We start from the raw sequence: 26,680 nt of genomic DNA on the forward strand, positions 1-26,680 counted from the left end.
GTATACTGGTACTTTGCAGCATACCTGGTGAATGTGTAAGGCTACCTTTGCACTGCTCCACCCTCACCCACCCCCTCCACCACGCACACATACACAATATAAGAAACCGCTTCATACAAATGTCCCCGCAAAATGATTGATTCGTATGAGCTTCAAAACTACCACCTCATTTTACCCAACTAGGTTTGACTCGTTGACGAAGCACAATTGTCGTTTCCCGTTGGCTGGATAGTACACGTCAGCACACAGTCTTCTAAGTTACTCCCAGCTCATAGCTGTACAAACCACCCACTTCCTAGTTAGAGAGCTATGACACATGACACCTCTACGGGTAAGTCGTCTCAACAGCGTTCCTCAATAAGTGGAAACATTCAGATAGGATTAAAGTCAAATGTATTTCCTGAATACAAAGCCATTAAGTTTTCTATCGAACTTTACCAAACAAAACATACAGCTATTCGATTATCTGTTACTTCGCTTCACAGGTGTTCACGAACTCTTGAGTAGGAGCTAGTCATCATCGGTTTCGAACGAAGGAGAATCCCACGTCGACTCAGAAAAAAATAAATTATAACTTTCTGACAAAGTGAGGTTCACGGACACCGCAGGCACGGGAGTTCACTATGTTGCTATTGCCAACCACATGAACTGGATAATGAGGACGTTCACTGTAAGGTGATTCACAAGCTTTTTTTCTATTTAAAAGCTGCCATTAGTTACGACAATGAGGTTTCGTATTCTTAAAAAGAATCTGCTTGTTGCATTGGGTCTCTCATTCATATTTGTTACGGTCATGTTTTCAACACGTGTTTTAATATCTGGCGACGACACAAGTAGTGTCGCTCATGAGAACGTTTTACCTGGAGACACGACGTTTCAATTCGACTCCGTAGAGGACATGAAAACTTCGGTTTACAACAGCAATTATAAACAAAACATTCAGAACAGAGATACGTTTTCCGGGGAACCTCAGCTGGTTCTAGTGATTCAGGTTCACAACCGACCAGACTACCTCAAAATACTAATAAAGTCGTTGGAAAAAGCAGCTGAGGTTCACAGTTTTCTGCTTATTTTCAGCCATGACTATTTTTCAGAGGAAATCAATAGCATTGTGCAGGGGATAACCTTCTGCAAAGTCCTGCAAATCTACTTCCCCTTCAGCACTCAGCTGCATCCCTCAGAGTTTCCTGGACAGGATCCAAGAGACTGCCCGCGAGACCTGTCCAGAGATGAGGCTGTTAAGGCGGGATGTGTTAACGCTGAGCATCCTGACTCCTATGGCCACTACAGAGAGGCCTCCATTACTCAGACCAAACACCACTGGTGGTGGAAGCTGCACTTTGTGTGGGAGCGAGTGCAGGCGCTGCAGGGATACAGTGGCTTCGCCATCTTCCTAGAAGAAGACAACTACATCTTACCTGACTTGTATCACCTGTACAAGGACATGTTAGCCTTCAGGAAGACCAGTTGCCCAGACTGTGACATGCTGGCTCTGGGGAACCACGACAACTTGTCGGCCGCCTTCTTCAAGCTGTCTGACAAGGTGAGGACCACGGGTTGGATGTCCACCAAGCACAACATAGGCATGGGCATCTCCAGGGAGGTGTACTACAAGCTGATGGGCTGTGGGGACGACTTTTGCTCCTACGACGACTACAACTGGGACTGGACTCTGCAGCACCTGTCGGGCGGCTGCATAGCCAAGCCTCTGAAGGTACTGGTGGCCCAGGGGTCCAGGGTCCTCCACACCGGGAACTGTGGCCTGCATCAGAAGGAGAATTGCCGCCCAGAGTGGGCCCTGCAGAAGGCAGAGGAATTTCTCCAGCAGGCCAAGGACTCCCTCTTCCCACAATCCCTTGCGTTGTCCGTCGCAGAGCCGGTGGAGCACAAGGTCCATGTGAAGAACGGGGGCTGGGGGGACACGAGGGATCATATTCTCTGTAAAAACTATGCCAAACGTCTGTAGAACCGTGAGTGTTTTTCTCTGATGTCACGTCGTATGGGATGTACCGAGGAAAATAAAGGCCATTAATACTTGTTCTTTTCAGGGTTTCCAGAGGTCGCAGCCTGTTAGGATTTGTGTCTGCGATCGTCCAAAAGATGGGATGTGTTTTGGAGACTGTTTTGAGTGCAGCTCATTTTAAACCTTGTTGATGTTTCTACCAAACACCATTGCCAAAGATCTCAGTCATTTTGTCATGCGTTGTGCACACATGCACGTTTTAATTAGTAGCTTTTCCCCCATCAGGTTTCCCTTTAGTTGGGTTTATAAGAATTCTTAAGCTTACTTAATGTGTTAAAGGGGCATGTAATGCTCCTGCATCAGTTAGGCATAACGGTAAACATTCCTGAACCATTCGCCAAATAGTGTGCTAACTGGTTTGCTTAAATGTGGGATTTCTGTATTGGTACACATGCTGCTTACAGTAAAGCTAAAGCAAAGAGGCAGACACTATGACATATGCTCAATGCCATGTTTGGAAGTGACACCGATAAATGATTGCTATTTTGCCACTAAGTCGGTGCTCAGGTTGTCGTGGACTGTCAATAAACATTACAGTACTTATATACGTACACTAACTTGAGTCATAAAATAATACCTTTCTTTAGCCCTTGATGAAGGTGGAGAAAGAGAATGTTTGTGATTAGGTTTAGGAATACTTTGTGATCTTGAAAAGTATAAAGCTAAACATATTGCTCCGACTGACTTAGCTGAGGGTGAGTTTGCGTTTTCATGTTATTTACATAGATTATAGATCCTATGTGTGAGGCCTGACCAAATTGACGTATTGCACATACAGACATACACACACATATATTTGAGGGAGTTTCTTCATCTTGGACGTGGGGTTCTTCAAGTTAACCATGGAACTCAATGCCTTTACAGATGGTTCTGCTATCTTTGTAATATACATGATGATTGTATCCTTGATGATTAAACTGTATCAGATTTATTATTGCAAAGCACAATCTTTTCAATGTAGCTTCCTTTAATGTAAACTGCTGTTTACTGGGTGACGGAGAATGTGTTTGGAAGTTCAATGATGAAATGTAAATACTGTACATCTGTCCGTCACTGTCTTCTGACTTGAATTTTCTTGGTAGTTCAATTTTTTTCTCTGAATGTTTGACGAGATGGGAAAATAAAAACGTCCTTGTTTTCCTTTGGTTATATTGTCTCATTTGTCAGAGAATTTGAACACAAGTTGTAAACCATGACAACATTTATTAATAATGTTGCTGCGCTGTTGCATAAAACGGGCGTACACACAGAAACTTTAGGTAACTTCGCCAGGAGTGTATAGTCATGTGATTATTAAGCCCCGCTTCAACTGGTCAGGACCTTTATGATGCATTTATTTCCGGAAGTTGGCTATCTGGCTGGTTAAACGACTACGAAGCAGGATTTGTTTACGTTAGCTAGCACATTAACACCAGTATAGAAAAGGTAAAAAAAAAACATATTGTTGTAGTAATGTCTATATTTCTGAACTGAAACGTAGTTGTTTTTTCAGCTTTGTTACTCGATAACGATGAAGACAGTTAGCTACTGTACCTTGCTAGTAAGCTAGACTTGCGAGCCAGCTCTCTCCCAAACAAATATTAGCTGTCACTTTGTACTGAGCAGCATACGCAATGGAGATGCTTTTTTTTTTATGTATGCTTTATAAACTTTATTTCATCGACACATTCAGTCGATAGTCAATCTGTTGTTTAAAAAATTGTGTAAGATTGTTAGCTGGCTGACTACTAGCATGCTAAACAATAGGCCAAAAAAGACTGAGCTATTCCCTGGGCGGAACAAACGGCCATTCTCACCCTTTATTCAACGCCTCCAAGTTTATTAAAAATTCTACATTTCTTTGTCTCATTAAAACACCAAATATTACTATTAAAGGCAAACCAACAATTAAAGGTATCATATTAAGAGTAGAAGGTGTCTCCGTGGCGTTAAGGCGAACACAGCTTCAAACAAACGAAATGTTAACATTCAGTATTTGGTGAATGTACGAAATAAAACAAGGAAACTATGTCAGCCTCATAAGAGCTATCCACCCTGTGAAAAGTAGGTAACATGTCCTGGATTGTCATGGGATTCTATATCGCTTCCAGCAGATCTCAAGTTACACCATTGAATCCCCAGAATGGCGCATTGGTTCCACCGAAACCCATTGAAAGCTACAGCACCAGTCTCCTTTAACTTCTATGGAGTTGCTGGAAGCCAAGCTGCAAACAAAATATGCAAGTATGTCATTTGGTCATCGAATTGAGTTTTAATGTTCAGCATCATGCAATATACTGTATTTGTTTTGCCTCAATCGCTTTTGGACCAATGGGATTTGATGCAGTGGTTTTCTTTCAACTTTCCGTATCAGTGACTTGAGAACCACCAGGGCCAGGCTCCTAGACATGTTCACAGATCTAACCTGCAACCCTGAGATCATGAAAAATGCTACAGATGCATACTTCTCCCTCCTACAAGGTTTGTACTGTTCAGGTGTCACTATCCTTCCCCCAGTGTCTTAAGTGATGAGGAACTATGTCTGTATCAACAAGCTCTTGCTTGTCTCTCTGAATGCTTAAGGCTTCATAGTGTCACTGGATGGTACCACGCAAGAGAACAAGCTGCGGTTTATGCAGAACTTCAAGTGGACCGACACTTTACAGGGGAACACACCAAGGTAGAGACTGTTCAGAGGCAAGGAGGCATGGCATTGGATTTAGTTTTACATTATAATAACTGCTGGTCATCTCTGTCTCTCTCTCCCTCCCCCTGTACTGTATAATAGTGCTCAGCAAGATGCCATCTTTGAACTGGTCTCTATGGCTTTCAATGTTGCAGTCTGGTACACCAAGTTTGCCTCAAGACTAGCAGGAAAGGAAAAGTAAGTGACAGCAGCGTAGCTAAAATGTATTATTACATAGTGCCCTTAATGAATGCCTTGTCAAAACTACACACATGACACATTCCTCCTGGTTCCACCTCTTTTCCAGCATAACGGAACCTGAGGCTAAGGATGTCCACCGGAGCCTGAAACTGGCTGCTGGGATATTTAAACACCTCAAGGTAACTGACCTCACAGCTCCTACTGTTCCTCCACCCTAAGCATGCTACAGATAAGAACACAGAACAATGGTTTTAATGCTTGCATCTAACAGACCCTTTCATCCAAAACCTCTGAGCTATAAATACGTGCCTCAGGTGTGGGGGGGGGGTGTAAACACTGGTCTCCCTGGGGTGTCTCCCGGCAGGAAGTGGATATCCCTCGCCTGATCACACCAGCAGAGAAGGGCCGGGACCTGGAACCCAGGGTCATAGACACCTACATCCTACAGTGCCAAGCGGAGGCACAAGAAGGTCAGGGTTAACACTTGACCTCGATCAAATGTGCTGATAATAATAGCAGCTCATAAAGGATTAGGAATGATTTGTTTATTACAGGTTTAGATTATTGATTATAGGTTAAGACAGGCCACAAGGAAACTGTCAGGAGGAGCAAGACCAAAGGATTCCAGCTCACTCGTTACAAATGGGAAATAAACCTGAAATGCTGCAGTATCTTCAATGAATCTCCGGTTATGGACAGAGATTGTCACTTGAACTGTTAATCATTTGTCTCCCTTTGTCATAGTGACCATCGCCAGGGCGATTGAGCTGAAGCACAATGCCACTCTCATTGCTGCCTTGGCGTTCGAAACAGCCAACTTCTATCAGAAGGCTGGTAAGGCATTCATATCTGATCACAATCACATTTGACATGTTATTACATCTTAGTGTGATTTCCTGATGCATCATTATTCATGATGTTGTAAATAAGCGTCAAGATGTGGTCTGATTTGTCGTTCCTGCTCTCCTCTCTCCTGTGGTCTGATTGGTCCTTCCTGGTCTCCTCTCTCCTTTTGTGGTCTGATTGGTCGTTCCTGCTCTCCTCTCTCCTCCTGTGGTCTGATTGGTCGTTCCTGGACTCCTCTCTCCTTTGGTCTGATTGGTCGTTCCTGGTCTCCTCTCTCCTCCTGTGGTCTGATTGGTCGTTCCTGGTCTCCTCTCTCCTCCTGTGGTCTGATTGGTCGTTCCTGCTCTCCTGTCTCCTCCTGTGCTGAAGACCACACTCTGAACACCCTGGAGCCAGAGTGCAGCAGCAAGTGGAGGAAGTACCTTCAGCTGAAGCAGCATTTCTACATGGCTTATGTAAGTCTCACAGCAAGGGGGACACACAGATGTGCTGTTTTCAATGTATAATGATACCTACGTTCCTGGTTAGATATGCATGTAGGCTAATCTTTGACAGCTCTACTGGGTAACATGTAAACACCAGTTCTGAAGTCAGGGTTAGTGATGGGTGTTCTGTGTCTTGCCTACAGGCCTTCTGTTACCATGGACAGACCCTGCTGGCTAGTGACAAGTGTGGAGAGTCAATCCGATCACTCCAAGAGGCCGAGAAATGTTAGTATTCCAGTCCACTTCCTGTCCCTGTCTTTTCCATGTTCTTGTCTCTGTCCCTCTTCCTGCTCCTGTTCACTTCTGGTCTCTTCCCTCTTCCTGTTCCTGTTCACTTCCTGTCCCTTCCCTCTTCCTGTTCACTTCCTGTCCCTTCCCTCTTCCTGTTCCTGTTCACTTCCTGTTCCTTCCCACTTCCTGCTCCTGTTCACTTCCTGTTGTCCACTGTTCCGTAGAGACTGAAAGAGCTACCATCACGAGTATTAATTCCTTTTTACTTCTCTGTTGTAATGAACAAATCTACCTGGCATGAATGTACTTGTGAAAACCACAGAACACTTTCCAGGTCACGCTCCCCTCATCATCATCATCAGCAGCAGTTGTTGTTGTGTTGTGAATGTGCAGGTTACTCCAGGGCCGAGGCTCTGTGTAAAGAGTACCGTCACACCAAAGGTCCAGGCAGCACAGCCAAGCCCTCTGAACAGCTGTTCTTCCTCAAGCTGGGCGGCCAGATCAAGATCACCCTGGAGAAGTGCCAGCGAGAGAACGGCTTCATGTGAGGCTAGCACACACACACACACACAGATATAAACAGACATGTGTGAAGAGACACTCAATGATGCACAAAATATAAATATATACTCCCTGTCAAACACACACACAAAGTTTCAAGTCCATAAGACGTACGACCATACACAGACACACTCACTATCACAAAATATGTGAAGTTTATAGAGTCTGCCTCATGTATGACATGTGATTATATAAAAGTATAATTGCCTTGCCTTGAAAGTTGAGGTGTGGAAAATGTATGTTTGTGTTCAGATAAGTTGAAATGTTAAAAGATGCAGTTTGTGTTTAGATACTTCCACAAGGTCCCTGCTGATGCGCCCCAGCTGGAGCTGAAGGCCAGCTACGGGCTGGCTGATCCAATCACCTTCGAGCTTCCGCCCCTCAGCGACCTGTGCACCCCGGAAGTCTACGCAACCTTCGACCTAACCAAGGGGGCTAAAGATGAGAAGGTGAGAGGTGTTCACCTGTTCAGACGTCTGAGACGGGACCGTGCAGCCCGTCAGGATAGGGCCATGTGACATGATCTACCAGCAGAAAGGGTTCATTCAACTGGTTAACTTGGGATTTACCAGGGGGTACATGCCATCACTGTAACTGTGATTGGGATGTTTCTTTATTGAATATTTATAACATTATCTGCAGTACTTTGGTGTACTATGTGGTTGAAAGTGTCTGCTGAGTAACTGCGATGTTTGAGGTCCTGAGTGTGTGTGTGTGTGTGTGTGTCCAGGCCAAACCCAAGGAGGTGGAGGTGAAGCCAGTGAAGGAGCCTGACTTGAAGCCTGAGAAGGACACAGGATGCGTGCTCTCCTGAACACACTCTCACACTCTCACACACACACTCTCACACACACTCTCACACACACTCTCACACACAGTCACACATAGATACACACCCTGGCTGCTTTGACTCCTAAGCATCATGGGAAGGTGACTCTCCCCGCGGCCTCTACAAGCCTCCACAGCCTCTAACAGGGGACAATTTAGATCAGGAGAGGGAAATCAATCAACAATTAACAACAATTCAAGAAAAGGATGCATGGAATGTGTTCATACATTTTGTTTGTTTTTATCTGTAGTGTTTTTTGAGGTTGCATGACTATTGCAGTTCATTTTATACATGGTAGATAGCTGTTTTCTATTTTCTATTCAGTTTATAATACATTTAAATATTATTGGCTCTGTTTTGAGGTTGAGGTATTCTTAACTATCGGGACTGTAGGGGATTATAAAAAAACGATTTTGTGTTAGAAACTTAATTTATTGTTTTCCTGTATACATAGTACATAATATATAACTAGTGAACCACTCCAACATTTCTATACAATGTATGGTAGAACAAATCACATATTTGATTTTTTTTTCCTGTATTTAATTTACTAGAAGATCTAAAAACACTCCAACACAAGCCTATTGTACTGCTCTTGTAAAGCTCTGTCGCTGGAAAATAGTTTATACTGAAATCTGATGTATTGAAATGATATACTCTGTCTAGCTGCAGACTGACTGAAACTCTTTAGTCAGACTGTCCACAGGCACCACTGGGTCATACTGATGGTTTGATCTCCTGTAGGGTATAAACATATTTTAAAACCTTTCTGAAGGAGTTTATGTATTTGTTGTGCTTTAGAAATGTAATTCTCACACTTCAGCTGCTGTGCTGGGTGACTGCTACCTGTCTGCAGTCAGTTACCCTGCTGGGTGACTGCTACCTGTCTGCAGTCAGTTACCCTGCTGGGTGACTGCTACCTGCCTGCAGTCAGTTACCCTGCTGGGTGACTGCTACCTGCCTGCAGTCAGTTACCCTGCTGGGTGACTGCTACCTGTCTGCAGTCAGTTACCCTGCTGGGTGACTGCTACCTGCCTGCAGTCAGTTACCCTGCTGGGTGACTGCTATCTGTCTGCAGTCAGTTACCCTGCTGGGTGACTGCTACCTGCCTGCAGTCAGTTACCCTGCTGGGTGACTGCTACCTGTCTGTAGTCAGTTACCCTGTTTTTAGCCTAAATAACTTAACTGTGTTATGTAAAATGAATTAATCTCATGTTGATGATTTATCTCTGAATGACAATGATGTACTCATCTTGCAGTGAATGCTTTTAAATATCTCAGTTAATCAGTTACATTTGGTAATAACTGTATAACCATAAATCAAATATGTCTAGGACCTATACAAGACAATGCAGTCCTTGACATAATATAGGTTTACATTCCATTAAAAGTTATTTGTAAATGTAGCAATGTGCAGAATGCTAAAAAATATAACTAGTTGAAATTGGAGAAAAGGCTTGGAGACTACGATTGATCTTTGTGCCCTTATGTTAAGAGCAAACCATCGATGTGATTTGAGTAATGGGATTCTCACTGAAAAAAATGTAATCCATTGTATTTTTAGAGGACCCATTTTCTTTACTCCTTAATTAAAGCAGCTGTTGCTGTGATGACAAAGTTGCCATGTCATCATTACAATGTACACACAAGCCAACTGTAGCTCTTTCTCATCCAATCATGTCTTGTCTTTGACAATGTGTCTCAATAAAGTTACGACTATGAAACTGGAATCTGCTTTGTGTGATGAGGAACAGGGTCTGAGCAACACCAGTAGAGAGCACAGTGCACTTCACACGACATGACCACATTCTGCACAGCACTGCCGGCCTAGCCCCTGGGTCTTGTGTTTGAAGCTCTCAGAAGGAGGCCTAGCTTTCCTTGAGGGTGAAACTGACATCAGTTCTACTCAACAAGAGAACAAGAATGGGTGTCCACCTGACTCAGGTAGGCGTCGACCTTCCAGGAACGTGTTAGACAGGAACGTCACAGACATGGTAACTGTAGGACACCTGAATTCTGTTTCTTTCAGTACCTTTTAAAGATTTTCCTTTTGTCTGTCACAGTGCGTGTGCTTGTAAGGTATATGTTCGCTGCAAAAACCTGCTGGGTTGCTAAAGTACCAGGAAAATAAATGTGTATGTGTTGAGGATGAACAACAACCTCCAGGAAGTAAGTGCTATTCAATATGCAAAAGTACAACCTGTTTAAAGCAAATATCTCAAATTGTTGTGTGTATCTAGGTCTTTAGTTTCCTGTACCTTAAATGAACGGAGCGAATGTAATAATATATCTAGGCCGGGTTTCCCAGATTATCGCTAAGAGCTTCTTAAGAGTGTTCTAAGAACGCTCTAGAACGCTCTTAGAACGCTCCTAAGAAGCTCTTAGCGTTAAGAGCTTCTTAACGAATCTGGGAAACCCGGCCCTGGACCTTTCCTTAGCAAATACAGGCCATGTGAGGTGTGCTAAGTCTATGACGGCACATGTGTAAACACACACACAGTGCCTAAACATTAGCATACTGTACTGGACACGCCCAGGTATCAGACAGCTTTTGAGACTGTATATCTCTCAGGGTGTTGACGTCCAGGAGACAGAGTTTGGGGGTCTCTCCTTGTCCAAGGAGAGGAGGGTCATCCACTTCTCTAGCGGGGAGACCCTGGAGGAGGAAGGCAGCGAGGAGGAAGAGGGAGGGAAGGACGAGCCAGCCTTCACAGAACCTGCAAACACAGTGAGTTCAAGACGTCTCTGTGCTGCGGAGACAATAGAGCGTCAGAACGTGGCCTTGATTGGGCTTTACGTCATTGTTGGCAGAGACTAAATGAAAGATGGTGTTGTATATGAGTCATGAGATGTTATTGTTGCACTGTACAATGTTTTTGGTTTTTTTGTTCACCACACCTGGTAGCTGAGATGTGGTTAGTTTACACTGTGCCTGGTTGCTCAGATGTGGTTAGTCTACACTGTGCCTGGTTGCCCAGATGTGGTTAGTTTACACTGTGACTGGTTGCTCAGATGTGATTAGTTTACACTGTGCCTGGTAGCTCAGATGTGGTTACTTTGCGATGTGGCTAAATACAGACCATTCCTTGACTCTGACCACTGAAATACTGTTATAACAATGCACTTGTGATCCTACTGTGTATGTATGTCGTTCTGGGTAAGTATTTGACAATGAATGAAATGTGGAATGTTTAACAGTGACTGGTTGTATAGGGTCATCATGATGCTCTGTCTGTCATTAACTCTCTTTCTTTGAACTGTGTGTCCATTGTAGAGCAAATTCTCCTGGAGGACTGTGGCCATGATGTCTCTGCAGAGTAAGTATAATCATGTGATTAAACCACATGTTGTGCACACAATATCTCTACGGTGTGTGGGTGAAACAAGTGTTGATCCATACTCTTAATTTGATCATTTGCTTTTAGCATGTGATTTTCTGGGAGGAAAACTGGCAGGTGTATTTGGACTGAACGCAGCTAAGTACCAGTATGCCATAGACGAGTTCTGCCGTAACAGCAAGGTACCTGTCCAAACCTCTCCATGCTAGCCCAGCTGGTTCTCACACACAATTCCATGCTCACAATTCAACATTAAACACTTAATGGAGGATTAGGATTAGGGGGATCGAGAATTTCAGATATCCATGGACAACAACAAATAAAATCATTTTACAGTAGATTTTTACCAGCCTGTACAAAACAGAATGATTCGGATCTGTAACAGCTTGAAACAGAATGATTCGGATCTGTAACTGATTAAAACGGGAGAGGAATATCTTTTCCGCTGTACTTTCTACATGGACTGTTTGAATATCATCACATGTACATGTAACTGAAAGAAATGTAAATGTGTAATATAGAAACAATGAGCATAACTCTAAGGTTTTTGTAAGGTGTACACAGACAGTCAACTACCACACATTGTAATGGTTATGTCATGATGTTATAGTTAAATCATTTGACAATGATTAGAATAATGAAATAGGATTAGGAATAGTAATAATGAAGTAATGAAGGCCCCCTCCTGCTCAGTCTGCAGATCGGAACCCAGACGAGGCCTCACCGGACGACAGGACTGAGAAGGTGCGCCTCTCTCCCAGGGACAGCGTCGCATACGGAACAACCGCTTCCCCTGCGTTCCTCGGTCCTCCAGCCCCTCGTGAACACTCTGGAGACACGAGCGGAGGATCTCTCAACACGGGGTACCAGGAGGACCATGAACAATGATATTTGTTTAAATTACATTGTGTAAATTACATTTTGATAAACAGTTGGGCTTGAATGAGGTGATGTGCTGTGCTGTCTCTATTTTTGTCTCTGCCGCTCTCTCTCTGTCTCTCTCTCAGGACAGAAAACGTCAGTCTTATACACTTAAAACAATACTTATATGGACATCAGCTGCAAATGTATATAATAAATCTAAATAAATACTGGCAAAAATAAACTTGTCAGCAAAGCAACAATAACACAATCTGACCACGGGGGGGCGCTGCAACACCACTGTGACAGACAGTTGCCTCTCTTTTTTTATTGGAGGAAATGGTAAAATCGGAACAGCGCCAAAAAAAACTACCAGAGGCCGTCAGAATATTACATCCGTAGTGGTTTAATACAACGTTTCATGGATTTTTTCATGGATTTTTAGATACAGCCCTCGGTTGCGGGCAATACGAGATTAAATACATCGTAATTCTTCTCAAATATATATGTATTAATTTGTTAATACCATGTTTATTAATGTAATATAGTAGGACCATGTCATCGACGAGGTGGCCGAGTGGTTAAGGCGATGGACTGCTAATCCATTGTGCTCTGCACACGTGGGTTCGAATCCCATCCTCGTCGATAGTTTTTAATTTTAACTTAGGTGATACTGTAATTGTAACCGTTTTATTTAATGTACTTTCCATTATTTAATATGATTACATTATAAGGATTTCCTGTATAATGGGTCGAAAATAGATTTGCTAATCCCTTGTGCTCTTCACACGTCGGTTCAAATCCTGTCCTTGTCGACAATTTTCATTTTGAATTTAGTTCAAGTTCAAGTCTTTTATTTGTCAGGTACACAGAACAAACTGGGCACTGAAATTCTTAAGACAAGACAACGCAAACACCTGGCATGACATATAAATACACAGAACATCATTTACATCTATGCTGAGCTTAAATAAGTGAAACTTCCTAAATATACAGATAGCAATAAATAATCGACTATACTAACCCTAATACTAAAACTTCCTAAATTACAGATAACAATAAATAATACACAATGCTAACCCTAAATGCACATAAAACCTATATCAACCCTATGGTTGGTAATTTAGGTGATACTGTAACTGTTTTAATTAATGTACTGTCTATTATATACAATTATTACATTATAAGGATTTCCTGTATAATGGGGAGAAAATAAATGTTATAGCTCAATGAATTTTAAGATGCAATTTATTGATGTAAATATGTTGTGATGAAGTGCTGTATTCCATGTGTTAAAGAACAATAATAAACTAAGAAAGACAGACAGAGAAACAGAGAGAGAAACAGAGAGAGAGACACAGAGAGAGACTTACAGAGAGAGAGACTTACAGAGAGAGACTTACAGAGAGAGACTTACAGAGAGAGAGACTTACAGAGAGAGACTTACAGAGAGAGACTTACAGAGAGAGCACAACTCGCAGTTGCGCATACGGATGTATCATAACCAGCTGGTCCGGTTGTGTCTGAACACCAAACGGATCTGCTCTTCAAAATTGTAGATTCTACAAGCTTTCTAATTGAAGATACTCCTGGGGTATGTTGGCACAGCCTACAACAACGTATCTAGTTGACTAGCTAGCTAATTAACTACACGTTTGATATGTACTGACAAAGACAGTAAAACAGCTTGTTGCAGAAGCTAGCTAGCAAGCCAATGTGACCGAGTGCAACCGCTAACAATTACTGTTAGTCAGACATACTGCTACCTTAACCAGCCAGCTATCCTGTCTGTCGCTATCCAGCTAGCCGTATACAACAACATCAACAGTGGAGTAGATATCTGCTGACCGTGTGAACAGCTGTTTAGACGTGAAGCCTGGTGTGAACAGATGATGGACCACATACTAGAGCTAGTGTGTTGCCACAGACCATTTAGAGCTCGTGTAGCTACAGATCGTAGGATAATAGAGTTAATCTTAAACTTTGAAGTTCAAGTTGAACCAGTAGTTCACGCAGTTTACTGAGTTTGGGTGGAATGATGAGTACCTATCGCAGTCGGTTCTTATAGATGATAGTCTCAGTTAAAAACAGCACGTCATTGTTTATCATTTAGAGAAATTTCGTTGTTTATAGTGTAGCTTGCAGGATGTAAATCAAAAGACTTCTGACAGTGATTGACAAGTGGGAGGCTGGCCACGCATGACCCGTGAAGCTTGTGACTTCACCGTCATGCTATTAAAACGATCATTTATGGGGTGCTACCAGAGAATGTCTAATATGGGGAGAACTCCCACTCTCGGGGACCTTCCGGGTCTGAACTGGTTGCAGTTCCACTCAAGTTCCATATGAGGGCGCTAACGGTCGAGTGCAGAATGAATGGAGGTCTATGGAGCTATACCCCTCAAAATCCACTTTTCTCAGGATATAATTTTTTGTCTAATAATTTAAATTCTGAATTCGAAAGGGGAGGCAAAAAAAATACACACCGCTGGGTGTTAGATTTTTAAAAAGTCGCCTTTCTGTTCTAAAAAGCCTTTGAAAATGTAATTGACGTCATCATACGACCAGAGCTATTGCTTGACGGCAAGCTCTGGTTACTTCCACTTTTCTCTCGAGGCATCAACAACACAGCTGACAAGTTAGGCTCTCCCTGTCAATACACATGCTAGAAAGAGTTTTGGCTTGCTAATGCTGTTGCTAAGGTTGCTAATGCTCTGACATTCTGGTTCTGCTTCGGATGCCATCATGCGGGATCTCTGGTCGTAGTCAGTCCTTCACTAACCAATCAGCATTCGTTAGCAGAATGCTAGCGTGTTATGGCCAACAACGACTCACCCTGTAAGAAATAAAAAGGACATAAATACTAATTCATTCAACTTTCGCCCTGTAATCCATGTTGAACATGCAAAAACTACAATCAAATCTGAGATTTATCAACGACAATCAGGCGAAAGAGACAAATTTAGCCGTTTAGCTCCATAGACTCCCATTCATTTTGCACTCGACCGCAATCACTCCCAGTGTAAGTCTGGTGGAACTGCAACAAAATTTCGGTACAATGGGGCTTAATAGGGAGTGGGCAGGCTCTCCTTAAACAGGCTCGGGTGCTACTTTTAATGCGTCTGATTTAGTCTGTACACGATCTTCCCATTTAATTGTACTACATTTAATTGTGGATTATGTGAACATTATAAAACTACCTCATTATTTCAGTTCCTTAATCTGATGTGTTTTTTTCGCAGCCTCTTTCCTGCAGGTCCGGATGGAGTTTCCGTGGCAGGAGCGCCCTCTGCTGGCCGGGAATGGTAGTGTAGCGCGTGTGGACAACAGCAGCTGCTTCAGCAGCACTCAGAGCACTGTTCTGAAGGGCGTCAGCTTCGGGGGCGTGCCTGTGGTGCTGCTCATCGACTTCACTGTTTTTCTGGTGTGTGTGTGTGTGTGTGTGTGTGTGTCTGCCCGTCCGTAGCGCACGTGTGCCCAGGTGCTAACCTTTGGTTGTGTCAAGTGGCAGTCAAAATGAAACTCTTGTTTTTACATATTTCAAACTGCACACATAGAAACACTCTTTCACTTCCTCAAGACTACACATGTAAATGCATGCATTGGGATACAGTATATGTTGGTAATGAAACGTTGGACATTCCTTGAACATACCCATTGAACAAGTCACCAGTTTTGACACAGTACTAACACAGTAATAACACAGTACTAACACAGTACTAACACTAATAACAGTAATAACACCGTACTAACACAGCAATAACATTAATAACACAGTACTAACACAGTACTAACACTAATAACATTAATAACACAGTACTAACACAGTAATAACACAGTAATAACAGTACTAACACAGTAATAACACAGTAATATCAGTAATGACACAGTAATAACAGTACTAACACTAATAACAGTAATAACACAGTAATAACAGTAATAACACAGTAATAACAGTAGAAACACAGTAATAACAGTAATAACACAGTAATAACACTCTGCAGGTGCTGCTCCTCCTGTTCTCCGCCATCAGGGGGAAGCTGTGGGACTACGGCCGGCTGGCGCTCGTCTCCGACAGCGAAGGGTCAGTCACCTGCTGCTTCTGTTTGACCCCTGACCCCTGCACTCTATGAACTCTGACCCTTGACCCATCGCTTTGTGAACGTTGACCCCTGACCCTGCCCTGTGTGATTCAGGTTCAATGAGATGTCCCACCGTCGCTACGGACGGACACTGTCTAGTGGGGAGGAGTCTGAGCATGAGAGGGTGAGGGAGGGTGTGGTGATGTCATCATCATCATCATCGCTGCAACAGCAGTGCTGTATAACCATCTCATGACTGTAATAACTGCAATGATCCTGTCTTTCTTCTTAGGGGTTCTGCTCCTGGCTGCCGTTCATCATCAGGATGGAGTGAGTGTGTCTTCTCTACTGTCTGCTGTTATGATGATATGGTAATCATGTGTTAGACAGTATGTGTGTGTTTATTTAACTGTTGTGTGTGTTTTACACCTTTATTCTGTGTGTGTGTGTGCAGCGAGGACAAGGTGAAGGCCAGGTGTGGTATAGATGCCGTTCACTACCTGTCCTTCCAGCGTCACCTGATCGTCCTGATGGTGCTCATTACCATCACCTCTGTGTCTGTTATCCTGCCTGTCAACATGTCTGGAGATCTGCTGGGTGCGCACACACACTCACACACACACACACACACACACACACACAAACACATCATTATACACCCTGCAAACAAACACACCACTAATTCAAACACACAAGACAAACAGGATGTATGTTCCTCACAAACACAACTTAAATACAGAGCCAACATAAGCTCCACCCCGCTGGAGCAGCTGGCGGACTCACTATCAACCTCCAGACTTCACAGTTGCAACAGAGCTGTGTGAAATCAACAGCATCTCAAGTACAGAAATAACAGTGTTTGATCACGCTGTTGCAACACTTTGGAACTTCGGATTTGTCTCGTTTCAGGAAATGACCCCTACAGTTTTGGGCGGACAACTGTTGGTAATCTCCAGAAAGGGTAAGAACATGAACCTTGTGCAAACAGGGACTTGGAACAAATAATTCGTTTTGATATCAATGAGATTTATTTTTATACATTTTAGAAACCTTTTCACTGATCTAGAGATTTAATTGATGTTTGCTGCTTCTACGATGAAAACAATATTAAGTTAATAACATGATAACAATGATGTTGATACAGTTGTTTATTGTGTGGTGTTTTGCGCCCTGTGTAAGGAACAACCTGCTGTGGCTGCACACCGTGTTCGCAGTGCTCTACCTCATCCTGACGGTGGCGCTGCTCAGGAGACACACCTCCCAGATGAAGGGCATGCGCAGAGAGACGGTGCCTTCACCTGCTTCCTGTTTCCTGTTTATCTACATCCTCCTCCTCTGTTTACACACACGCACCCTCACACACTACAGCTGAGTTTGACCTTGCTCCCTCCCCGCTAGGCCAGAACCACTCTGTTTGTGCGTCCCATTCCTAAAGAAGCCAGCGACCAGGACGTCAAGACCCACTTCAGGTGAGCTGACCTCCTGCCTCAGCCTGCTTCTCAGCCTGCTTCTCAGCCTGCTTCTCAGCCTGCTTCTCAGGGACCACACACAGACCACTGCTCTCACAACTGTGTGATCAGACCTTAATCATGTCTCGGTCTGGTTAGGATGTGTTACCTGAGTGCTCTGTAACCAGCCCTCTCCTGATCCTTCCTCTCTCTCCTGCTCTCCAGTGAGGCCTACCCCACATGCCGCGTGGCTGATGTGCACCTGAGCTACGACGTGGCCAAACTCATGCACCTTGACAAGGAGAGGTGGGGCTGGTGGGGTTTATACAGGACCAGGAGAGGACTGTATTTAACCAGACTTATGATTCACAAAGAAATCTCTGTTGTGAACGAGACTTACAAGGAAGGCTGTGGGAATGCTGCAATGATGTTTCATCTCCTAGGAAACGAGCAGAGAAGAACCTGCGTTACTACGAACGTGAGCTGGAGCGCCAGGGGAGGAGGAAGGTGATCAACCCCCGTCTGTGTGGTTTGCTCTGCTGCTGCACCACCCGCCACTGTGAGGAGGTGAGGCGGACTGAACCACTGGAGACGGGAGACGGGGGGGGGCTGGACCTCAGGACTGAGAAAATGTAGATGTCGTGTAGATGTGTGAAACATTCCGCTCTCTGGTTTAGTTTTCTAGAAATTAGTTACGTTTTTGTAAATCCAGTGTTATTGTACAGCAGTATAATTTGTGTATATGTGTGTCTGTGCATGCATGGCCATGTGTGTGCTTGCGTGTGTGTTTGTGTGTGTGTGTGTGTGTGTGTGGGAGGGAGCAGGTGGATGCTATAGACTTCTACAGCCAGCAGCAGGAGAGTCTCCAGGAGCAGGTGCAGACCCAGAGAGAGCTGGTCCCACAACGCCCCCTAGGGATGGCCTTCGTCACCCTGCAGTCTGAAGCCATGGCCACATAGTGAGTCTGCTCTAACCCTGCATTACACACCTGGTAGTTAATGTAACCTTAATGCTGCCAGATAGTGTGCTTACCTGACCTGCCTCTGTTGAAGTGTGATTTAGATTGACAGTGATTCACAGCTGTCACTCATCTTGCAGCATCCTGAGGGACTTCAACGCGCTGGCCTGTGGGGGCGGGGCCTGTGGGGGCGGGGCCAGTGACGGCTCAGCCAGGTGTGTGTGTGGGTGGGAGCCCCAGCCGTCGTCCGTCAGCCCGGCCCTCAAGGTGTGTGTGTGTGTGTCGGTCTAGGTACATGCTGTAAAGTACTACAGAAATGTGTGTGTGTGTATGCTAGTAGAGTGTTACAGTAATGTGTGTGTGTGTGTGTGTGTGTGTGCAGGTGAAGCAGTGGAGAGTGCAGTATGCCCCCAACCCCAGGAACGTCTACTGGTGAGAGAGTACTGTCAGATGCTCCAGTCAGTCTCCCTGCGTCTCATCTCCCTCATGTTTACAGGAAGGGGAGCACAAGGACAACTGAGGTGTAACTGAGAACGACACGTTTAACTATTCTTCTTGTCCTCCTCCTTTCTTCCTGTTTGTTCTCTTTCTCCCCTCCCTCCTCCCCTCCCTCCTCCCCTCCCTCCTCCCCTCCACCCCCTCCTCCCCTCCCTCCTCCCCTCCCTCCTCCCCTCCCTCCACCCCCTCCACCTCCTCCTCCACCCCCTCCTCCCCCTCTTCCCCTCCCTCCTCCCCTCCACCCCCTCCTCCCCTCCCTCCTCCCCTCCACCCCCTCCTCCCCTCCCTCCTCCCCTCCCTCCTCCCCTCCCTCCACCCCCTCCACCTCCTCCTCCACCCCCTCCTCCCCTCTCTCCACCCCCTCATCCCCTCCCTCCTCCCCCTCCACCTCCTCCTCCACCCCCTCCTCCCTTTTCTCCACCCCCTCATCCCCTCCCTCCTCCCCTCCACCCCCTCATCCCCTCCCTCCTCACCTCCACCCCCTCCTCCCCTCTCTCCACCCCTTCCTCCCCTCTCTCCACCCCCTCATCCCCTCCCTCCTCCCCTCCACCCCCTCCTCCCCGCCTCCTCCCCTCCACCCCCTCCTCCTCCCCCTCCACCCCTCCCCTCCTCCCCCTCCAGGGAGAACTTGTCTGTCCAGGGGGTATGCTGGTGGCTGCGGGTGCTCCTGCTCAATGTCTTCCTGTTCCTTCTCCTCACCTTCCTCACCACCCCCTCCATCATTATCAGCACCATGGACAAGTTCAATGTCACCAAGCCCATCTACTACCTCAACGTGAGAACCAGAGCACACACATACACTTACGCACACACACACACACTACTAGGTACGTGTGTCCATGTTATTGTTGTTCATTGGTCGGTCAGGTAGATGTTTTGTCACTGACCTGCCTCCTAGTGGACATAGCCTTAAGAGTGTGTGTGTGTGTGTGTGCAGAGTGCTGTGGTCAGTCAGTTCTTCCCCACTCTGCTGCTGTGGTCCTTTTCTTCTCTGCTGCCCACTATCGTGTACTACTCTACCCTGGGAGAGGCCCACTGGAGCAGGTACACACACACACATATACACACACACACACACACACTTTCTCACACACACACACCTAACAGTTCCTGTCCTGTGTGTGTGTGTAGGTCCAGTGAGCAGCTGAGCATGATGCACAAGCTGTATATCTTCCTGCTGTTCATGGTTCTGATCCTGCCTTCCCTCGGACTCACCAGGTCAATAACAACAACATCCACAACACTCGTCAATAACAACAACATCCACAACACTCGTCAATAACAACAACATCCACAACACTCGTCAATAACAACAACATCCACAACACTCGTCAATAACAACAACATCCACAACACTCGTCAATAACAACAACATCCACAACACTCGTCAATAACAACAACATCCACAACACTCGTCAATAACAACAACATCCACAACACTCGTCAATAACAACAGCCCTCATCACCAGCGTGTCTGTGTATCAGTGTAACAGCTTGTCTTTCTGTCAGTCTGCTGTTCCTCATAGATAACCTTGTTGACCTCAGCAGGGGAAATAACCGTTAATAACCCGATCTCTGAAGGTGACACATGGTGTGGCATGTTGTTGTGTCATGGAAGGTTATGGTTCAGAATATAATGTCAGGTTTTCTCTCCCTGCTCAGTCTGGCTGTGTTCTTCCGCTGGCTGTTTGATAAGGAGTTCCTGTTAGACGGCAAGCTGAGGTTTGAGTAAGTATTCCTGTTCTCTGTTCCACCTGCAGTATTCCTGTTCTCTGTTCCACCTGCAGTGTTCCTGTTCTCTGTTCCACCTGCAGTATTCCTGTTCTCTGTTCCACCTGCAGTGTTCCTGTTCTCTGTTCCACCTGCAGTATTCCTGTTCTCTGTTCCACCTGCAGTATTCCTGTTCTCTGTTCCACCTGCAGTATTCCTGTTCTCTGTTCCACCTGCAGTATTCCTGTTCTCTGTTCCACCTGCAGTATTCCTGTATAAACCCTCCTTCCTGACTGTGCTGTATGCTTCAGCGCTTCTCTCTTTCTCTTCTCTCTCTCTATCTCTCTCTCTTCTCTCTCTCTCTCTCCAGGTGTGTGTTCCTGCCTGACCAGGGGGCGTTCTTCGTCAACTATGTCATCGCAGCCGGCCTGGTGGGCTCTGGCATGGAGCTGCTCCGGTTGCCAGGGTTACTGCTCTACACCATCCGCATGATGTTGGCCCGCTCCGCCGCCGAGAGGAAGTACGTCACCCAGGTGAGTCTTGGTTACCAAGGTTACGCACGTCGCTCGGGCGAGTTCTCTGTTGCCATGGTTACGTCCCAACGTGTCAGGGCTGCAGAAGTGACCTTTGACCCAGTGTGTGTGTGTGTGTGTGTGTGTGTGTGTGTGTGTGTGTGTGGTCTCTCCAGAACCAGGCGTATGAGTGTGAGTACGGATCCATGTACGGCTGGACTCTGTGTGTGTTCACTGTCATCATGGCCTACAGCATCATCTGTCCTGTCATCGTACCTTTTGGTGAGCACACACACACATATACACACACATATACACACACCCAGACACACACACATATACACACACACACACCACACACAGCCTTCCACTCTTCTTCCAGCTGTTTGGTTCCTACTCATCAACCCCCTCCCCCCAGGTCTGTTGTACCTGCTGCTGAAACACCTGGTGGATAAACACAACCTGTACTACGCCTTCCTACCTGCTCGCCTGGACCGGCAGGTGCACCTGGGAGCTGTCAATCAAGCTCTGGCCGCACCCATCATCTGCCTCATCTGGCTGTACTTCTTCTCTGTCCTCCGGACAGGTACACACACACACACACACACACAGATACACGTACATATACACACACAGATACTGTAAATACACACGCACTGTGTATAAACGCACACATTCACATTCATACAGATAACCCTAACCCTGTATCCATACATATGTGCATGTATTTACAATTACATGTACGTAGCTGTACGTAAGCAGATTTAGTTAAACAGTTTTATGTGTGTGTGTGTGTGTGTGTGTGTGTGTTTCAGGTTTCATGGCTGACACCTCTCTATTCACTCTGGTGGTCATGTGCATCACCATCTTCATCTGCATCAGCTACACCTGCTTTGGACACTTCAAATACCTCAGCCCACACAACTATGTGGTGAGTGTGTGTGTGCCTGTGTGTGTGTGTTCTACCTCCCCCAACACCCTTCTTAATGCCCCCCTCTGCCTGTGTGTGTGTGTGTGTGTGTGCAGGTAAAGGAGGAGGAGGATGCTGAAGGACTGCAGGAGAACAGCATGGTCAGTACTGAACACCCACACCTTGACCTGTGTGTGTGTGTGTGTGTGTGTGTGTGTGACAGAGTGAGTGAGTGAGCGAGGGAGTGAGTGAGTATGTGCTTGTGTGTGTGTGTGGTAATCAAGATATACAACAGCCTTTGTTCCTGCACACACTGAGTTTGTCAGTCCTCCTGTCTGCAGCCCTACCTTCCCAGAGTTCTTTACACCACGCCCGCCGCATCACCAGAGGGGGGGAGATCCTACCCATCGTATGGCTCGACCGAAGGAAGCCCCGCCCACACCAGCCCATTGGACGATAATCCCCTGGAGTCATAGAGGATTGGTTCTTCTGAACCAGCTAGGCCCCCGCAGCCAATCTGGAACACACCCCAACATGTCCAACTGTAGGAGACACTGGGAACCAATCAGCAATCCACACCTCACCCTAGCTAGCCACCCTCCAGCCCCCCACACCCTAGTTAGCCACCCTCCAGCCCCCCACACCCTAGCTAGCCACCCTCCAGCCCCCCACACCCTAGCTAGCCACCCTCCAGCCCCCCTCACCCTAGCTAGCCACCCTCCAGCCCCCCACACCCTAGCTAGCCACCCTCCAGCCCCCCTCACCCTAGCTAGCCACCCTCCAGCCCCCCTCACCCTAGCTAGCCACCCTCCAGCCCCCCACACCCTAGCTAGCCACTCTCCAGCCCCCCACACCCTAGCTAGCCACCCTCCAGCCCCCCACACCCTAGCTAGCCACCCTCCAGCCCTCCACACCCTAGCTAGCCACCCTCCAGCCCCCCACACCCTAGCTAGCCACCCTCCAGCCCCCCTCACCCTAGCTAGCCACCCTCCAGCCCCCCTCACCCTAGCTAGCCACCCTCCAGCCCCCCACACCCTAGCTAGCCACCCTCCAGCCCCCCTCACCCTAGCTAGCCACCCTCCAGCCCCCCACACCCTAGCTAGCCACCCTCCAGCCACCCTCACCCTAGCTAGCCACCCTCCAGCCCCCCTCACCCTAGCTAGCCACCCTCCAGCCCCCCTCACCCTAGCTAGCCACCCTGCAGCCCCCCTCACCCTAGCTAGCCACCCTCCAGCCCCCCACACCCTAGCTAGCCACCCTCCAGTCCCCCACACCTTAGCTAGCCTTCCTCCAGCCCTCTTCCAGAAACCTTAGCAGAATAAAGCGAACAGAAATCTAGGTGCCTTAGCCATAGATCAATCATGCAGTATTGACATATCTATTATCTCATATGCTTTTACCAAGTTTCACTGCCGACTCTTTCTTTGCCTCAAGTGCCCTCTTAAACTACTGGTATGCCTAAAGACCTTCAGAGATAACTGTCCAAACCTGGACGACCTTCTGACCCCTGGAGACCCAGAGCCCGGGACACACTGGTGGTCATGGTTACTTCAGCACCTCGGGTGGTCATGGTTACTGCAGCACCACTGGTGGTCATGGTTACTGCAGCACCACTGGTGGTCATGGTTACTGCAGCACCACAAACCTTCATGAAGAACTGCACATTCATGTTTGTACTGTACACAGTCTAGTCATGCTCAGAGGGAGATGCCTCACCAACAGATGGCAGGATTGTACCATGGATGTTTGTATGTTTTATAGAACCGCTGCTCTATGCCACCAAGACTTTCAAAGGTAATATTTGCAAAACACCAAAAGTATTGAAACGTCTTGAGTCAGAGTTATTGCAAGGCAAGTTCATGTATTTACATGTGAATGCGAGGATACATTTGTTTAACTGTTTTTCACAAGTGATGGGTCAAAACGTTTTTTTAAGTGCTTTCCAAAGTGGTTGTGCTAAATTAAATTATTGTGTGGACAGTTCTTTTTACAACGTTTGTTTAAATGTTGATTTATCTGTCCAATAGATAAAGTTGAATGTTTATATATGTAACTATGGGAAGTGGAACTAAACTTTTTATACTTTTCATGTTTTTTCTTTTATGAAGTTTAATTTTAAACTAATGGTAAATCAGTTTAAATTTGCCGGAATAGTTGTTCAGGCTGACAGAACCTGGCAGTGTACAAGCTGGCAGATGAAGCGGTAGTGCTGTTGTCCTCTGCTCATGTTGCTAATAAAGATTTGGAATTAGTCCTCAACAAGCATCATCAGCCCCCTCATTCCTTTTTTTAATTTTACCTTGAAGTTGAAACTTCACAGCACCAAAACCATCATCACCACAATCGGAATATACCCTGAACTGGGATTCTTTGAGGTGAGTGAGGAAGAGGCTGATGAAATAAGATAACTGTCTCTCTTTCTCACCTCTCATCTCCTCCTCCCTCCTAATTGGATTACTGTTTATGTCTGAGGAGAGAAAGGAAGATGAGACTGGCTCTGAGTATTTAGACTCGGCCGATGTCTGGTGAGTTAGATCAGGTGCCAGATGAAGGCTGATCGCTGGTCTGGGCTACCATCCATAGACTGCATTAAGGCATTTATCCTCTGCTAGATGTGGGTGAGTGCGTGTGAGAGAGGAACCCATTGAACCCGGGGCCCTCACATTCTTGCCATTTTGTGCTTCATCAAACCATCAACACAATTCTATAATCTTTCTTTTTATGAGCACTGAACTCACCAACAGCCTGTGTGAGTTAGGTGTATGTGTGTGTAAATGTGTGTGTAAGTGCATGTGTGTGTATCGGATGGTAAACTCTGCTAGACTCCGTTGGGTGTCACTGTTCCTCCATGTCACCACCATGATCGATGGAGCTCACCTCTGACCCTGCAGATTTGTATACAAACTCAGTAGCAGCCAATCACATCATCGCGTGGGCCGCCGTCAGCCAATGGGACGCCTCTCATGGATCGTACTCCGCTGAGTTCCCACCTTTTGTCCCTCCGGATTAGTTCCTTGGCAACGGTGGTCGCTGGGGAGGTGAGTTTCCCAGAGAAGTAACCACACACACACACATTTACCCCCTCGGTCATCTGCTGATCAGACACATCCTCGGACGTGAAAACGTCCACATTCCGAGCCAAGATGGTGAGGTTGATGAATGAGGGTGGCATAAACAGGTGTGAGTGAGGGAGGGAGGGAGGGAGGGAGGTAAGACCCAGAGGTCACTCTGTCCTCTGTATGTCTGGTCCCAGAGCAGTGTGTGTGTGTGTCTCCCCTCCTCCCCTCCTCTCCGCATCAATAGCATGAGATTCCCCACAGAGGCCCTGTTGGTAGACTGTTTCTCTCACACACACACACACACACACACACACAAGGCATTAGCTTGTTAATGTGTGGCGTCTGGCTGAAGGCAACTTGGGAAGTCAGAGCAGGTACCGTTGCCCTTCCCTACTGGTCCAGAGTCAGTTATGAGACTCATCTAAAGCCAGCAGGGGGAGAGGAGGTGGGTAGAGCTGTGCTTAGATCAGTGGTTAGGATTGGGGATTGATGTAGTTGCTAGTAAACAAACATGCTGTGGCTTAGTGGTTGAAGGTTGTGTGCTGGTATTTTAAGAGTGTGTGTCCTGGTTTCAGACAGTGTCCTACTGTGGTGTACTGTCTACATTAGTCAGCTCTCAGGGGAAACTGACAGTGAGAAAATTGTCAATCTTTGACGCAAAACCCAGGATCATCCTTTTCATACACATTTGCAATAATCTCTTTTCCATGTTTTGTACTTCCTGCCCACCCCCCTTCCTCCGTCATTCCTCTAACCCTTTCCCCTCCTCTCCCCTCCCCTCCTCTCCCCTCCCCTCCTCTCCTCTCCTCTCCTCTCCTCTCCCCTCCCCTCCTCCCCCCTCCCCCCCCCCTCCCCTCCCCTCCTCTCCCCTCCCCTCCCCTCCCCTCCCCTCCTCTCCCCCCTCCCCCAGTTTCATCCTCTCTTCCGTTCCATCTTGTGTCATGCTGTAGTTCAGGGATCAGAGCATCCTGCATCCTGGCAGCTGTGCACAGGGGTTACTGTCCCACTGTCCCTCTCTCTCTCTCTCTCTCTCTCTGTCTCTCTCTCTCTCTCTCTCTCTCTCTCTCTCTCTCTCTCTCAACCCTACCTCCCTCTCTTCCCTAGACTCATTTATCTTATCCTTTCTTTGTTCCATTTCATGAGATTTCTTAATAAAAACTATATATATATATATATATATATATATATATATATATATATATATATATATATATATATGTTTTGATATATGTTTATAAAACCATCCAACGCAATTTCTTAAACATGTAACTTTTTGTAAGTAATTTGAATATGTTGTAGCTAATAGTTTGTTACAAAAACAGCAACAAAACATCCCAGTTCAGTGCGCGCTGTGCGTTGCTGTAGCAACACAACTTGGATATTTGTTTTCCCTAGCAACCGGACTGCTTACTACCGCTCATCTCACACCAAGCAATGTTTGCCCTTTAGACTTCTGTCATTTC

The 26,680-nt window shown here is 46.1% G+C and overlaps 4 protein-coding genes and 1 non-coding gene across 9 annotated transcripts; all 5 read left to right on the forward strand.

Annotated features, from left to right (window-relative positions):
- The first annotated feature begins 281 nt into the window (after positions 1–281).
- LOC146287535 (alpha-1,6-mannosyl-glycoprotein 2-beta-N-acetylglucosaminyltransferase) lies at positions 282–3,168 on the forward strand. 2 transcript variants are annotated; one of them, XM_084700913.1, is made up of 3 exons: positions 282–331; positions 486–1,970; positions 2,049–3,168. In XM_084700913.1, the coding sequence occupies exon 2, from the start codon at positions 725–727 to the stop codon at positions 1,964–1,966; it is 1,242 nt and encodes a 413-aa protein (XP_084557039.1). In that variant the 5' UTR covers positions 282–331; positions 486–724; the 3' UTR covers positions 1,967–1,970; positions 2,049–3,168. The 2 variants fall into 2 exon arrangements, with proteins under 2 accessions (XP_084557039.1, XP_084557038.1); XM_084700912.1 differs by having other exon boundaries at positions 486–3,168.
- Positions 3,169–3,307: 139 nt separating this feature from the next.
- On the forward strand, positions 3,308–9,571 carry brox (BRO1 domain and CAAX motif containing). Of its 3 annotated transcripts, none has more exons than XM_084700588.1 (13): positions 3,308–3,448; positions 4,114–4,246; positions 4,377–4,483; positions 4,586–4,682; positions 4,791–4,886; positions 4,996–5,068; positions 5,254–5,359; positions 5,634–5,723; positions 6,105–6,190; positions 6,364–6,445; positions 6,845–6,995; positions 7,302–7,461; positions 7,743–9,571. In XM_084700588.1, the coding sequence occupies exons 2-13, from the start codon at positions 4,146–4,148 to the stop codon at positions 7,824–7,826; spliced, it is 1,233 nt and encodes a 410-aa protein (XP_084556714.1). In that variant the 5' UTR covers positions 3,308–3,448; positions 4,114–4,145; the 3' UTR covers positions 7,827–9,571. The 3 variants fall into 3 exon arrangements, with proteins under 3 accessions (XP_084556714.1, XP_084556715.1, XP_084556716.1); XM_084700589.1 differs by having other exon boundaries at positions 3,317–3,448; positions 4,117–4,246; XM_084700590.1 differs by having other exon boundaries at positions 3,329–3,448; positions 4,145–4,246.
- A 21-nt stretch (positions 9,572–9,592) lies between these two features.
- Positions 9,593–12,126, forward strand: LOC146287537 (protein FAM177A). 2 transcript variants are annotated; one of them, XM_084700591.1, is made up of 6 exons: positions 9,593–9,785; positions 9,905–10,010; positions 10,414–10,569; positions 11,116–11,158; positions 11,267–11,361; positions 11,873–12,126. In XM_084700591.1, the coding sequence occupies exons 2-6, from the start codon at positions 9,990–9,992 to the stop codon at positions 12,065–12,067; spliced, it is 510 nt and encodes a 169-aa protein (XP_084556717.1). In that variant the 5' UTR covers positions 9,593–9,785; positions 9,905–9,989; the 3' UTR covers positions 12,068–12,126. The 2 variants fall into 2 exon arrangements, with proteins under 2 accessions (XP_084556717.1, XP_084556718.1); XM_084700592.1 differs by lacking the exon at positions 9,593–9,785 and having other exon boundaries at positions 9,827–10,010.
- A 477-nt stretch (positions 12,127–12,603) lies between these two features.
- On the forward strand, positions 12,604–12,685 carry trnas-gcu (transfer RNA serine (anticodon GCU)). Its single transcript has one exon. It is a non-coding gene; the product is annotated as a tRNA-Ser (tRNA).
- Positions 12,686–13,510: 825 nt separating this feature from the next.
- On the forward strand, positions 13,511–24,423 carry tmem63a (transmembrane protein 63A). The gene is made up of 24 exons (XM_084700356.1): positions 13,511–13,634; positions 15,283–15,464; positions 16,045–16,124; positions 16,237–16,306; positions 16,415–16,452; positions 16,577–16,719; positions 17,032–17,083; positions 17,302–17,410; positions 17,521–17,591; positions 17,796–17,876; positions 18,014–18,137; positions 18,395–18,528; positions 18,669–18,795; positions 18,911–18,960; positions 19,648–19,801; positions 19,964–20,070; positions 20,158–20,244; positions 20,689–20,754; positions 21,107–21,269; positions 21,425–21,530; positions 21,667–21,834; positions 22,064–22,179; positions 22,275–22,319; positions 22,500–24,423. Exons 2-24 carry the CDS (start codon positions 15,303–15,305, stop codon positions 22,632–22,634), a joined length of 2,388 nt encoding a protein of 795 aa, XP_084556482.1. The 5' UTR covers positions 13,511–13,634; positions 15,283–15,302; the 3' UTR covers positions 22,635–24,423.
- The last annotated feature ends 2,257 nt before the right edge of the window (positions 24,424–26,680 follow it).

Source organism: Hypomesus nipponensis, chromosome 6 (genome assembly GCF_054491055.1).
Source record: "Hypomesus nipponensis isolate SF chromosome 6, ASM5449105v1, whole genome shotgun sequence".
NCBI classification, from domain to species: domain Eukaryota; kingdom Metazoa; phylum Chordata; class Actinopteri; order Osmeriformes; family Osmeridae; genus Hypomesus; species Hypomesus nipponensis.

Excerpts from the sequence above, each read along its gene's own strand:
- LOC146287535 (XM_084700912.1), top strand. The coding sequence starts at position 725 with ATGAGGTTTCGTATTCTTAAAAAGAATCTGCTTGTTGCATTGGGTCTC.
- brox (XM_084700588.1), top strand. The coding sequence starts at position 4,146 with ATGGCGCATTGGTTCCACCGAAACCCATTGAAAGCTACAGCACCAGTC. Across the intron at positions 4,484-4,585 it reads ATACTTCTCCCTCCTACAAG|GCTTCATAGTGTCACTGGAT; the intron begins GTTTGTACTGTT and ends TGAATGCTTAAG. Across the intron at positions 7,462-7,742 it reads AGGGGGCTAAAGATGAGAAG|GCCAAACCCAAGGAGGTGGA; the intron begins GTGAGAGGTGTT and ends GTGTGTGTCCAG.
- LOC146287537 (XM_084700591.1), top strand. The coding sequence starts at position 9,990 with ATGAACAACAACCTCCAGGAA. Across the intron at positions 10,011-10,413 it reads TGAACAACAACCTCCAGGAA|GGTGTTGACGTCCAGGAGAC; the intron begins GTAAGTGCTATT and ends TATATCTCTCAG. Across the intron at positions 10,570-11,115 it reads TCACAGAACCTGCAAACACA|AGCAAATTCTCCTGGAGGAC; the intron begins GTGAGTTCAAGA and ends TGTCCATTGTAG.
- tmem63a (XM_084700356.1), top strand. The coding sequence starts at position 15,303 with ATGGAGTTTCCGTGGCAGGAGCGCCCTCTGCTGGCCGGGAATGGTAGT. Across the intron at positions 17,084-17,301 it reads GTTGGTAATCTCCAGAAAGG|GAACAACCTGCTGTGGCTGC; the intron begins GTAAGAACATGA and ends GCCCTGTGTAAG. Across the intron at positions 17,877-18,013 it reads ATGCACCTTGACAAGGAGAG|GAAACGAGCAGAGAAGAACC; the intron begins GTGGGGCTGGTG and ends TTCATCTCCTAG.